Genomic DNA, 15,595 nt, shown 5'->3' on the forward strand with positions numbered 1-15,595 from the left:
GGGAGGGCAATCTGATTTCACCCTGATGAGAGGGCCTATGAAATATTTCCGCCAGGATTTCCAATCCTTTATACCATGATGATAAAGATGGTGACATCACGATTATTATAATCAAATGAACAGAAAATAGCAACAAGGAAGCCTAATGAAAAATCAAAATCATTTTATCATAAAATTCTAATTGCACAGAATTTAAAATTTTCCAAAATTAAAAGTGATTTTTTTTCTTTTAAGTGAAATTATACAGTAGTTATTCAAGGCTTCTCTCATTCTCACATAGTATATGAATTGCACATATGCTGTAACTTTTCCTCCATGAGTCCCCATTATGACAATCATGAGGGTCCTGATGATTCTGGGGCCACATACCCAGGGAGCATCACTCGGGCCCTCTGTCAGTGCCTCTGGCCACTATGCATTTTGCTCATGGGCCTACTCTAGCTGAGTCCTATGTGTTTTCCATTTTCTACTCATCTTTCTGTTCTAAGCAGGTTATCTGCTCCAACCCTTGGTTTCTTATATCTGAGAAGTAAAAATGATACTCTTTTAGAGTATTCAGGAAAAAAATGAGATTAAAGATATAAAGTCTTTAAATGATTATTCAAGGTAAAGGTATTAGCATGATCATTACTGTGGGATAAAATTGATTTTATTGTTAAAATCAAATAATATATGAAAAATTAAATTAAAATACTATAAAACACACAGTTAATATAATAATACAAATGCCCAGCATGTCTCTAGTGCATACTGTATTTGAAACACAGTCTTAAGCACTTTGTATTGGTGAATTCACTTAATTTCCACAGCAACCCTATAATTGCTATCCAATACTCCAGAGGACAAAAGTGAGACAGGAGAGATAAGGCAATCTGCTTCTGCAGATCATAAATAAATAAATAAGTGCTGCTTTCAAGAACTTATGAAATATTTCTCCTGTTTCCAACAAAACTTCTTCCTTCCCAAACACACAGAATTTAGAAAGGCAGTATTCTGTTGTGTTCCAAAATTTCTGCAAACAACATTAGCCACTCTCAACCAGTTTTGAGTCCAGTTTTGGTGTCCCCGAGGATATTTAGCAATGTCTGAAGATAAGCTGACTGTCACAAAGGGGTGTAGGGTGTGGTGGGGTAGAAGCTAAAAGTGCTGCTACTCATGAGGAAACGGGACTGCCTCCCACAACAAAGAATTCATCTACCCAAAAATGTCAAAAGTGGTAAGCTTGAGACACCTGAAGTTACCCTGTAGGCGCAAGCATAGCATGGAGAGCCGTTACCAGGAGTGCAGCACAGAAGTTATAATACTAATCTACCATGCGGTTGTGTTTTGCTTTATTCACTGCACCTCCTAGGTTTCTACTGCTTAATTCCTTCATCTAAAAATCATCTCAATAGGTGAAAATGCTAGAAAGTTGATTTGTGCATATGTCAGATATTACCATATGTATACTGCATGGATGGAAAGAACCTTTACTAAATACCTGTGAATCAGCCCTCTGAGCACCCAGCCCTCAGAAGGAACTTTTTAAACCTCGAAGGAACCTTCAGGAGCAAAGAGCAAAACCTCAAAGGGTCAGAAGAATCCAGAAACTTGCTCTAGGTAAGCAGAGAAGGCAGAATTTAAGCCAAGTGTGGTTGCTAATACTATGTGCTATTTTGGAGAATCATTTAAGTTATAGTTTAATAATCATTTTATGTATTACTCTACATTCCCATCGAGCTTAACACTAAATCCAAATATGTTGAATCATGTAAGCAATAAAGGTGGTTTTTTTCCCCAAATGGAAGACAGAAAAAAAAATTTTATTAAAAAGCTTTCATCTATCTAGGGATTACAACATAGAAATCACTTAGGAATTCTATTGCTATAATTTTGACTAAGTGGAAGCATATAGAGAAAAGACCTATTAAATCCCCTTTCTTCTCTGCAATTCTATGTTGGCCATCACCCTCCAATTACAGCCTTGCTTTACAAATGTACCCTCCTTAGTCCTCTCCAGCAATGGATATTGATGAAGGGAAGTATAGACTTAATTACATGTTTCCAATGTAAAACTATCATCTGCTTTAAAAGGAAAACAAAACTAGCCAGAGATAAAGAACTAAAAGCAGATATTTTTTCCTTTTGTTAAAGAATGCTTTAGTGTTCCAAGTCCATATTGGCTGGTACAAAGGAAATTTCAGCTAAGCTGTTTAGATAATGAGTTTATATAACATGATCAGAAGATTGTACCAAACTTCCAATGAACAATTGTGGAAATAATTTTTGTTCCAGTGAAGAAAAGTAGTACCCAACTCCAGTTTCACAAATAAATATTCCAAGAATATATCTGTCTCCCTACATACCTACCTAAAACCTAGCCCAGCAATCCAAACCCCTCCAGGGACATGGGATAAGGCCCCTCCCTGCCTCTGCCACCTGGCTGTCCTCACCTGTTGTGCTTCAGGATTCTGGGCCTTAAGTTGTGCTTTACTATGCAGGAGGATCTTTGCTGTCCTGGGACCTCTGCAATTCACTTTCTCACAGCTGGCCATCAGTCAGCTAATGTCAATCTCACTCAGCAACACCTTCCTGCACACAAAAGCAGAGAGTCCCATCCCTGTCCCAGCTGCCCTCCTTACTCTCCTGTCATGTCCCTGTTTTACGATCCTCCTGCATTTCTCTCCTAACCATTCACATCTTTTCTGCCCATAACCATGTCCTGCTGCTTCCCTCCACCTTCAGAACTCCAACTAATTCTGCGTTAATGGAACCTAGATCTGATTGTTGGCACCTTCTGAATGAAATATTTTCACTTTTAAATGTTTTCACTAAAATTAAAATGATATTGGGGCTGTGGTTGTGGCTCAGCCTAGCATGTGTGCAGTGTGGGTTCAATCCTCAGCACCACATATAAATAAAATAAAGATATTGTGTCCAGCTGCAACTAAAAAAAAAATTTTTTTAAAGTAAAATGATATTGGGGCTGGGAATATAGCTCAGTTGGTAAAGTGCTTGCCTTGGGTTCAGTCCCCAGCACCAAAAAAAAAAAAGATAAATACATACATGAGAGGGGTTTTTCTTTGTATCAATCTGAAATCACTACACCTTAAAGTTTTGACCATTTTAGTGATAAACCATAACTTTATTTTTCACTCATTCATATACATCTTCAATATCTATTTAACAAGAACAAAAAACTAAGAAAGAAAAGAAAATCTACGGAAATGTAGTTTAAGAGGTCCGTTATACTTTTCTGGACTTCTGAAATTAACGTATTGTGTGCTGTTTTATTAACTTGAAGATATAAGCACTTAGTGTGTGTGTGTGTGTGTGTGTGTGTGTGTATATATATATATATATATATATATATATATATATATATATATATTTAGAGAGAGAGAGAGAGAATTATTTATTTTTTTTTTTTTTAAGTTTTTGGCGGACACAACATCTTTGTTTGTATGTGGTGCTGAGGATCGAACCCGGGCTGAATGCATGCCAGGCGAGCGCACTACCACTTGAGCCACATCCCTAGCCCCACTTAGTATATTTTTAAAGTCCAATCTAAAACCTGTAGTTATAGTAAATGATTGTCTCAGACTATGTTATAGTTTTGCAAAACCCACCTCAAGTCATAGTGAGAATTTAAAACTTCTGTTAGAGAATAAATTAAACTGAAATATCTTTTGTAGTAAGGTACTTAACTTCATTCACAATTTTAAATTGATACTGGATTCCACAATTTTAACAGACATTGACATAAAGATAAGCTTAAATAAAACTAACTGAACTCGGCAATCAAAATATGAGATTACAAGAAGGAATGAAGAGATATACTGGAGGGAAATGACAGATATTCAAAACAAAAGATTTCGCCCAGCACAGTGATACACACTTATAATCCCAGTAATGAGGGTGGCAGACAGGTGGGTTGCAAGTGCAAGGTCAGCCTGTGCGATTCAGCAGGACCTTGTCTCAAAATAAAAAAATAAAAAGAGCTGGGGATGTAACTCAGTGATAAAGTATCCTAGAGTTCAATCCTCAGAACCCCTTGCCCCAAGAAAAAGATTAATTATCAGATTAAATGAAGATCACTTGTATCATGTATAGATTCAGTTCTCTTAGCTTGGTTTTCTGTTTTACTCCAAATTATAACAATATGTTGGTGCTTCATATTTCAGGGAAATGCAATATTCATAAAAGTCAATTAAAATTGCTTTTAAAGCATCAAAGCAGTTTATCTTCCCTAACCTCCACCACCCTCCGCCCTTGTACCACATCTTCTCCATAGCAGCCAACCAGCCTTTAACAGATCTCAAGGCCACTTGGAAAAGTCACATCAAAGTATTTCTCCACCCTTATGCCCCATGGATCATCTTTAAAAAATACAAATGTCTTTCTATTATAGATTAAAAATAAGACAATAAAAATAAATGAGCATAGAAAACAAGATCATGAACAAGATGCCTGAGGCCTGGCATTGGTAAGTCTTCATCTACCTACCTACCAGACTAGTCTTATTTGAATTATTTCTCCTCAGGGTTTGAGATCCAGCCACCTTTTTCTTTTCTTCTTCTTCTGGTCCACAGAATATACTTGATCAGCCTTCTAGGGTATATGAGCATATTCTTCCTTTGGTCCCAATAGCTTATGCCAATCAGGTAATTAGTTAACTTCTTCATCATCAGATAATAGCTCAAAAATCATACACTCAGAGCTATGCATATGATCAACTTAAATGAGGTATACACCTTAAAATAAAAGAAGTGCGCATAAAAAGTGGCAGAATCTAAATAATGTCAGTGTTAATATTGGTATTATGCTGACGTTGACTTCCTGGTTTAGATCATGTACTGTGATTATGTAATATATGGGTGAAGGCTACATGGGAAATTCCTGTGCAATTTTTGTAACTTCCTTTAAGTCTAAACTTATTTCCAAAAATAAATGAATCACTCCCTCAGGAAACCTTTTTTACTCCTTAGAACAGATGAGGCACTTTGCTGCCTATTTTTTCATCCCTTGTAACACTTGTCATAGCTAGAAAATACAACATTTTAGAATTAATGTTAAATATGTGTATCCCACTGGAATTTATAAGCTTTCTAGGGCTGGGGATCATATCTCTTTTTCTCAGCAGTGTTTCCCTTGTAGCTAACTTAATGCTTGGCACAGAAAATGTGTCTAATAAACATTTATTAAAGGGGCTATGAAATATATGAATGATCCAATCAGTAAATGTCCTTTGGAATCATAAATGTATGTAATGAAACATATCTACACTTTTGAAACATTCTGTTCAACTTATGAAGTTAATCAAATAATAAATGCCAATAAAGATCTAAACATAGATGCTTCAAATGGAAATGATGCAAGCTGATGAGAAAAAAAATATATAACAACAACATTTAGTGAATACTTAGTCCTCTTATTCAAAATGCTATACAAGAAATTTTTTTATTTAATCTGTATGGTAACCACATGGAGAATGTATTATTTTTATTCTTACTGAACAGATTAAAGACCCATTGAAATTGGTAACCTGCCCATAGTCAGAGCCACTAGCCAGTAAAGGTGAGGTCCGAACATAAACACTGCTTCAGGATCCATATTCCCACATACTATTTCCTACCTGAAGACAGAGTAGAGAATAGAGCTAGGGATGTGGCTCAGGGGTTGAGCATTTGCCTGCAATGATTCAGGCCCTGGGTTTCATTCCCGGTCCAAAAAGTAGAAAAAGAAAAAAAAAAAATGTCTGAGAAGATTGCTTGAGAGCATCCTAAAACATGACCTATGGATTATTAAGACAGATTATGCTGGAGAAGAAGCACACTTCCAAAATTTTATACCTCTATCACTTTGCTCAAAGTTTTCCACATAGTAAGTGCACACACATGTGCACACACACATACACAGTAGTTTGGTGAAAGAGCAAATAAAAATAATGTAAAGTGATAAAAAGAAAAAATACAAAATCATTGGTCAGAGTTGGTTCTAAAGTAGCTTTTCTACCCAATCCTCGGAAGTTTTCTTTGAGACTCTTTGTTCCAAGATGGTCACTGACTTGGAATTTTTGAATTAACTGAAACACATTCACGTGAGCAGGAGGATAGGCAACTCCCAGACAAATCAAGATTATGTAAAATAGATCAGTTAAACATCAGCTAAGTGAGAAAAGTTAAACAAACTAAAAAAATGAGAAGGCAAAGAAATTAGGAAATGATAGAATACTAGAATCAAATACCAGTAGGCTATAAAAATAAGAACTAGCTCACAAATATTTTAGATATTGTTCCATCCCTCAAGCTTAGGGCCCTCATCACAAATAGAGATCAGAGATAACAAATATGTCATACTTTGGATTTTTTTTTTAAGTGAGTCCCACTACACTCAATAAAATGCTTTGAAGTACACACATGTGTTGATTTTGTGACATATTCCTAACCTTACTAGGTAGCTACAGTTCTGCTGGGAGCAATTAATTCGGAAAGTCACAGAAACTCCACAATGGAGCTAAAGGATCAGTAAAATAGCTGGAATATTTTCCTTGCTTCAGACAGCTGGAGGTTGCTAATTTAGCTACTTTAAAATGAGGGGAGGAGAGAAAAAGGAGAAGCAACATTTTTATTTCACCACACCTCTGTCAATTCAAAAAAAAAAAAAGGTTAATAATGATAAACATGGTAAATGAATGGGCTTTCTTCTTGCTCTACTAAATGAGCACATTTTCTTCTCCCTGACCCAAAGAAACCAACAAACATTACCTTCAGGTTGCATATACCAAAAGGACTCTAGCTAAATAACTGGAGTAAACAGCAATCTACCATTTCTTACACTTAACTGAGATACAATTCACAAACTGTAATTTTGTCCATTTAAAGTGTACAACTCAATAGTATTTCATAGTGTTACACTCAATTAGTTAATATCACCCCAATCTAACTTGGGAACATTTTCATCATCCCAAGCAAATTACCTTTTAAAGGATGGTTAAATGTTTGGGGAGTGGAAGAGAGAATAAACTAAAACAAAAACCAAAGGATTTTTAATGAGTTATGAATATTCCTGGTGGGAACTGACCCTGCCTGCTGGAAGGTGTACATTTCAATGACATGAGAAGGGCATTCTTTCCATTCTTAATTTCATTTTGGAAGAAACCTCACTAACTTCTCAAAACTGCAAAAGACATTAATTTGCTTTGCCCATCAATTACATCCTTTTCCTTGTCCTTTAAAAAGATGGGTTTTTTTCCCCTCTGAAATAACTCCTGGCCACATCAATGAACACTCACCCTCACTCTCTTCCTCACAATGTTCATCTCCATCTGGTCATATAACTGCATTTGCTTAAGTACATTTCTCTACTCTTTCCTCTAGGCAGCTTGAGAAAATGCACTGCAAGAAGCAACAGAGCAGTGGATGGATGGAACATTTTTCATCATCCAGTCTATTCAATCCAAATTAATTTCAACTGGTCATTCTAAGAGATGAGCTTTTTTGTAAAGATTGAATAAAGCAGCTGTGTTTCATATTCTCCTTCTGATCTTCAATTTAATTCTTGAGGGCAAGGGTTTATAAGAATCACTTATGTATGGAAGATACTTTATAGACAAACAAGCTGGCAACTTTCACTTGCCCAAGAAAGCCTTGCTAATCAAACACCCAATTTTTTATCACCTCTAGGTGAAATAATAGAATTTTAGCACAGTCCCTAATTCAAATGCTCAATAAAAATTCTTCCTGGATAATTTTGATTAATGGTATATCAATACCTAAAGTTTATTAAACATCTACCATGTGCCATCTACTGACCTAAGTATTTTGCTTTAACTCGGTAATTTTCTACAAAAATAAGAGCAGGTATTATGCTATCCCATCTTTATTATTTCATTATCTCCATTACACACATTCTAAAAATAGGTAAACTGAGACAAAGTATACAATATGCCAAAATGACAGGCAGAATCCAAAATCAGATTTTGGTTTCAGAGCTCACACACTACCCCATCAGGAAATACAGGATAGAAATGGTTACCCTACAGAATAAGTGCTGGGCTATATTCTCTTATGTCCAAAAAAAATGAAATTCCACAGGATATAGTGCTATAGTAACAGAGAGAAAGAGGCTTACTGCATTCATATAAGACAAATATTGTAAAAATTAGTGAGTACAATAAGGTTCTTCAACAGTAAACAAGGAAAATGAGGGTACATTTACCATCTGAGATGGAAAAATCACTAAAAACAACAGAAGCAGATGCACTAAACCATTTGAAGACTTAAACTATAAAGATTTACTATTCTAACAGATAGCTGATAAAGACTGAGGTCCAATCATCATGGTCAAAGTGTAAACTCTAGGGTGCAACAGGAAGATATAAGTGATTTGAAACTCTAACAAAGACACAAATGGCAGCTTCTCAGTCTGCATCTTATATTTAAAAAAAAAAAAAAAAAGAATGATGAATAGCAAACTAAGGTATGTATGAAATAAAACCACCAGAAACTTTTATGAAAATTGGGTCAAAACAAAAATGATTCACCTCAGAATCTCACTGATAAACAGTCTAAATTCACCTTTAGTTTGCATGCACATTACCAAGAGCTGACCTCAGACCACCATCTAAAGCAGAAAACTGCTGGTCCATCATGAGCTTTCAACAGAAATCATGCTGGATTCTTCCCTCACACCACAGCTCTACACTGCAAATGTTCATTCAGGAAGTTACAAGCAAAATCATCTGGAGCACTCAAGACATAGGAGTGAAAAGAAATAATACACACACACACACACACACACACATACACACACCTAACCTTTTAAAATAATAGTGGAGACCTGTGGGACATTTTAAATCGGCAATGGCAAAGACTATAATTTTCTGCTAAAGGGATATTATCACAATTTTTCAACCTAGGTTTGAGCCCCCCCCCCAAAAAAAAAGCTCTTCTACTTAATGGAACATCACACCTAGCATGTTGCTACGGCCTTCTACACAGCAGACTGGCAGATTGTAATCTTGACTCCTAGCCTCTTTGGATTTAATTATTATTTCAAAATGAGTTGTTTACATTAAATCAACATGGCAAACTAGAGTGGCTTCTTTCCATTCCCCATTCACAAATAGTCATCTTTTTTCAAAGGAGGAAAAACTTTAGAATTCTCCAAAGGCTGCAACAAGTCACTGTAAAATTTTGAAGTATTAACTCGTGATCCCTTGGATCAGTACAACACATAGTGGTGTCAAAAGGAAAAACAAATAGGACTGGATACAAGGAAACAAACCCATGAAAGTCTGAAAAATACCATCTTTGTGTGATGGTGAAGAAATCAATCGCTCTCTTCAGCACTACTTAAATCTTTTATTTTTTTAAACTTGTTTCAATGTTTTAAGAAAAGGCAATGACACAATTTAATGGGTTATAATCTGAATCCAATTGTTGTTTAAACATTCTTAAAATATGACTACAGTCATATCTCTGACTCTATCATGTGCTTTCTTGTACCTCTAGTAGACTATTGATGGATATTCCATCTTCTTTTAAAATGCATCTAAAAAATTATGGCTAAATTTCCTCTTTGCCAAGTATCTTGAAAATACATATGCTATCCAACAATGCCAAATGAACCTGCTGAAGAGAAAATATAATCAAGGCTAAAAGACATGGGCAAAACTAATCAAATTGATCTGGCAAAGTGAAAGCCCATCCACTCTTTCTAGCTGCAATGGGAAGGTGAAAGGACATGGTTTCTTCTTCAAGTGACATAACATATTGTGGTTGAAAGCTAATACCACATAAATATATAGCATGGAAAATTTTGACCTAGTATTTTGAATTAATCAGAAATATTGTGAAGTACTTATTTTTACAATAAACCATAGATTATTTCTGTATTTTAATGTTTCCCTTTATGACCCTTACCAAAACTTCCTTTGAATCAGAATGATTCGAGTAGTTTCACATCTCCTTGGCCTACCAGATTCTGTACCTCTGGAATGCAAGGATAAACCCTGTTCAGATTCTATCAACTCAGCCTGCAAAATATTGTAGTCTAGATAAATGCTTGTTGGATTAAACTGAACTAGAGCAGTAGAGGAGTTTACAGCCTTAAAAGACAATATTATTGGATGAACTTTCTGTATTACACAGAAGCAATCTGGAGTCTTGCCACTGATAGACCAATATAGTCCAGTCCTTGTTAACATGGAGAAGAAAAAAACAGAACACAACTCTCTACTTCAAATCAAACATTAAGTTACAGATGCCTTACAAGTACTCGGCTCTGTCCTGTATTCAGAGAGGCTTTTGGAAAAATTTAACACACCCCCTAACTTTTTTTTTTTTAAGAGACAGTAATAAAGGATAGGAGGGTAAAAGTTTCTGCCCACAACACTGCAAATTCAGAACCTTTGGATTCCATTATGCAAATATCTTAATTTAACGAAAAATTGCTCAACAAGTGTTTTCATGATTTGTTTTGCAAGAAAAGCACACAGGAATTGTAATGAAGGAGAGAAGGAGAGAAAGGAGAACCAGGAAGAGGAGACAAGTGGCTTTTAAAAATGCAGTTTCAGGGCTGGGGTTGTAGCTCAGTGGTAGAGCGCTTGCCTCTCAGGCATGAGGGCTTGGGTTCAATCCTCAGCACCACATAAAAAAAAAAAAACAACAAATAAAAATAAAGATATTGCGTCCATCTACTAAAAAAAAAAAAATGCAGTTTCAACACTACTTATTCCCAAACTCTTGATATCTATCTGCCAATTTCCACCAGAGAATTAAGCAAAAGCATAGCTACTCAGTAGAAGAATATTATTACTTCACGGAAGGATAGCTTCATGGATATACAATAATTATATCTAATAACTTCAAGAAAATCTCTAGCTGCGATCTGACATTAAAGTTGGTTCCCAGGGTCTTAATATGCTTTTGCCAGAATTTAACAATGGTGAAACAACTAACTCTTGCACTTTAGCCAAAACAAAATAAATAAATAAAGCTATATGCCCAATTTCTCTCTAATAAACTAAATTTATGCTCCAACTTTAGAATAAGGTTTGACATAAATGGTTTTAAAATAACAAGAGTGTCTTACATTTGGGTCTTTTCCCAGTTAATTATTTCCTGGCATTGTACTTGAAATTCCTTGGCTTCACCTTAAACCCACACTCCCAAGTGCTAATTAGGAGACTATATACATTATTAACCAAAGAATGCTATACTTAAAACATGCGTGTTCCATATGTATCTGATTAATAGCGTAATTTCTTTCACTCCTCAAAGATCTCTTTAGAAAAATAGGGCCCCTATTTAAATGAAGCCATTGGTTGCTATTGAGAGAATTCTTGTCAAAATGCAATTAATACAAAGGGGCCTAGATGACATAGGATCCTTGTCTTGGAAAAGCCTCAATATGAATCAAATTTAATCTCAATGGGACAGTGAGTGGAGGGAAAAGTTAATGACTGCAGATGTTATACATTTTCCCTGTACCAGGGGATTCCCAACAGGAATGGGTAAGCCACCTACGGGATCAACCACTATCAAGGAACCCGATTCATCAGGGAAGACAAGCCGGAGACATGCCTTGTCCCAGAACTCTCTCCTCCAAAGCCACAGGACAGTGTGGAAAAGAAATACATGTAAACAAGGTAGACCTAATGATTGCCTAATTGTGAAGGAGATATGATCTTCTCATTAACTGGCAAGCTAATTAACCACAATCCCAGTTTCATAAAATTGATTCCAGAAATCCAAACTTTGGAGTCTAAACTCCACAGAATTCGCCTCACACTTCTAGACCCTCCATCCAGCCACCGAGTTGTCAGTTCTGCTTGATTTGTTTGAATATTGTACTCGACGACAGCTGTCGGAAACAGTACATTAGAACAGCTGCTGTGACAGCTACAAGGGGCCTGGAAGTTTAATTGGGCTCAATGTGACATTGTGCATTTTTCTAAACATAGAAATATCCATACAAGTAAAGAAATTTCTAATGGGTCTGAACAACGTTTACTTATTGGCACCGCCAACTGGCTAGACTCCCTTTGAGTTTTATCATTGGCCTCCTAATATCTTTACCACCAGGTTAGTAAGGGATATAAAAATAATAATAATAAAAATAAACAGTAGGAGCAGTTAGTTGCACACAAAAAAAGGGGGGCATTAAAGGGGAGAGGAAATGGTAAGGAAGTCACATCAATAATGCTTTTCAAAGGCTGGCTGGTTGCCAAGGAGGATCCCACAGTGTGTCAGGGTTTACTTCCAAAGGAAATGTATTCAGAGGCCCTGAGCCTGGTGCCAACTGCAAACAAAACCCATCATTATGGTCACAGCCCCCTAGAGAAGAGGAGAATGGCTTACTCTCAGCATCCGCGCGAAGGAAGAAGGCGAGGAGCAGCAACAGTGGCCTGGCTACGTGCACCATCCTGCAACTTGGCAGCAGCGTGTGCTGGCAGCTTGGATTCACTGCCTCTGAAGCTGCAGCAAGTCTGTCCGGTCTGAGATTTCAGCTGGAACCCTTTCAGAGCCTGTAAAGGGAAAGGAAAAGAAAAGGGGGGGGGGGGAGAAAACACAAAGACTTAGATTTCTCATTCTTTTCCCCTCTGCCCCATTACAACCCCCCCAAAAGACACAATCCACTGGAAGCACCCAATATAAATTGTAACTGCCACATCCTGGTATTAGTCAGTTACTTGGTCTATTTAATGTGGGATCCCTAGCAATCCCATTTCCAGGCCATCCTGGAACCAACCCCCTTGAATTTCACTCTCTGCTCATGCCACCTTTGGGGCTGCACCCTCTCAGGAGGAAGTGTCACTTCATATGAAATATGATGTGAACACATCCATGAAAGAAAGCACACCATAGCTACATGAATGATTTCAGTGAAGTTCCTCCATGCAGGATAAAAGTCTAGAAATGACAGAATAATGGAAGCTGCTTTCTTGGCACCAGGTGAAATGACAGAGCTAATTCCACTTCTCCATCTAAATAGCAGTCATTGGGATTTTTTACACTTGCACATTTGGCTTCTTCCTTGAAGACACATCAACATTCAAGTCTAATTTGACTTCAACAAGTCAAAACAATAGTTAGCAGAGCCTCTTTGATTTAACAGGCTTTATATGTGCCTCCTGGGCAAAGGCTTCATTTTGTCAACCTTCTCTGTAAAACAGATAAGCCTCAAACTCTTTCTAGAGAGCCCACTGTGTGCATGCCACCAGGAAAGGGAAGTGGCACTCAGCACAAGCTAACTCATGATCCAAGGATGAGTCAGATTTCATCCTTGTTGAGATTCCGGGTTAGTAGGGAATATAAGACTATCAGCATGAATATTAGCATAGAATATAAGACTAACAGCATGACTAGTATGATTCGATAAGTGATTAGTGACAGAAAAAAAAATCAAGTACTGCCATAAAAGATAAGATTTGGTAATAGCATCATGAAAAAAGCAGTGTCTTAAACTGGGCCTTGGAGTATAAGCAGGATTTTAATAAGGTGAGGGAAGGGCATCCCTGGATGCTATGCAAAGGCAGGGCTATAGGAAAAGAACTTTGGACAAGCTGCATGGCCTCACTGGTTGGGGAGGGCTTCCCAAACACCAGCATGCATGGGATGACTTTGGTGACTTGTTAAAACAAAGAGCTGGGCACCACCCCTGAGTTAGTGATTCAGTAAGTTTGTGGTAGGGTCCCAGAATTTGCATTTCTAACAAGTTTCTGGGTGATGTTGATGCTACTGGTCTTGGGACCACACTTTGAGAACCACTGAGTTGGAATGAGGCATCGATTAGGAAAACAATAAGGCGGCAAAAGAAAATGGTTCCAGCTTAAAAATAGGTCACAGAAAGCCCAGGATGGGAATCTAAGTCCAATGGTGTTTATTCAACAAACCAGAAAAAGGGCTGTTTAATGTTTTGTAGCACAGAAACAATATGGAACTAGATTTTGAGACAATTAAGTGACAGCCAAATCAGGAACAATTTAGAGAATGCTATTAGGCCACAGCCAAGGTCCCAGGTGACTGTAATGGTTGATCTTGGTAGGAATGAAAGAGGCAGTGATAAAAGCAATGATTTGAAGTATGACACTTCAGGTGAAAAATAATTGCTCTCCTAGAGCCTTCTAAAAATTCCAGCTGAGTATACCAACTAGACTCTTCATAAAAAAAAAAAATTTTTTAAAGGCAAATAGGGTATATCATATGTTATTGCCTCCTTTATCATCGTGATAAGAACTTGAGAACAACTTATCAGAACTCATTTGCAAAATGAAAAGGCATACCTTTAATTTTTGTATTAGAATGTTTGAGACACACATAAAATTCTTGACAGGATATACTAGAGATATCCAGAAATAACTTAATCCACTAAAATAACTTGTACTTCAAAAAGAATTTTAACACAGATACTATATAGCGTGTCTGACACTGAGCTAGCAAGTAGCGCATGAGAACAATTTTTTTTAACAAAGATATTATCTTTTTCATTACTATGCATGAGCGGTTTGAACACAGGAAAGATAAAACTCAAAGGAAAGGGGCAATCATTCTAATTACCATTCCACTAGATATCCTCCATTTTTATTTCTTTTTAACAGATTTGTGGATGGCATGAAGAAGGAAGTTGAACATTGAAACACATCTTCTTGAATCCAAAAGCTAGCCAGCTGTTTCAAATCCGCTATTGTTATCAATCTCATCTGGAAAATAACTCAAGCAGTTCACAGCCACCAAATGTGAACAATCTCAAAACTTCACAGGAGAGGGCTAGAGGAATCAGCTCTGCTCCCCACCCCTTTTGCTGCTCCCTTCCTCATGCCAGCATTTCCAATGACAGCAAAGTACAGGAGACATCAGTCCTGTCGGACTCAATTTGTGTCTGTGCAAGCGTATCAGAGCCAACTGCTCCATAATGAGTCCCTGCAATCAGAGATGGAGACCTAAGAAATGCTCGCTCAGGGAAGGAAGGGGCGGCTTGGCTTTTCCTCCTACTCGGCTGAAATGTGTAAGACCCAGTTCTTCCAAATGAGCCTGTGAATGTAACCTTGGGACTTGGAACAGTGATAGGATCTAGCTCTCTAAAAATGAACGCAGACACCAACATACATATTTATACTTAAATGGGCTGTGCCCTTGGCCAAGATATGACCAAAAAAAGTGATCGGAGGTGGGAAGATAAAACCCATTCTAAATGTTCAATCCAGCCAATCTCCACTCCTTATCTTGCTTATTACACAAACATCGCCAAAAAGGAAATGCTGGTTGCGTATCGGGAAGGTAGAATTCACATTTCAGAACACAAATGGAAAATCAGCTCTAAGGAAATATTTCAAGCAAAAATAAGGAGGATGAATGACATTACAAGTAGTTTCCATTTGCCTATGGTGAGGGTTGCGAACCCCGCAAAGAAAAGAGAGGGAAACAGGGGCTGGGGTACTAAAAGGACCATGCTTCAGTTTACATCACGAATTATTCTGCATTTGCCCCAACAGCCTTCAGCAGAGGCCAACTGATTTTTATATGCTTTGCCCTTTGCATCATTCAAATAAAACTAAAGTGTCTCTGAGTTTAAAATAAAAATGTTAAAACTGAAAACTCATTATTTCTCA

At 37.1% G+C, this 15,595-nt stretch overlaps 1 protein-coding gene across 1 annotated transcript in view; it reads right to left on the reverse strand.

Moving 5' to 3' along the window:
• The window catches only part of Ptprd (protein tyrosine phosphatase receptor type D), a 380,695-nt gene extending 368,279 nt beyond the window's left edge, over nt 1-12,416 (reverse strand). Inside the window, exon 1 of the mRNA XM_071600638.1 lies at nt 12,345-12,416. Within this exon, the coding sequence (XP_071456739.1) occupies nt 12,345-12,408 (64 nt within the window). The 5' untranslated portion in view covers nt 12,409-12,416. The remainder of the gene's footprint in view (nt 1-12,344) is intronic.
• Nucleotides 12,417-15,595: the final 3,179 nt, after the last annotated feature.

Source organism: Marmota flaviventris, chromosome 13 (assembly GCF_047511675.1).
Source record: "Marmota flaviventris isolate mMarFla1 chromosome 13, mMarFla1.hap1, whole genome shotgun sequence".
In the NCBI taxonomy this organism is placed as follows: domain Eukaryota; kingdom Metazoa; phylum Chordata; class Mammalia; order Rodentia; family Sciuridae; genus Marmota; species Marmota flaviventris.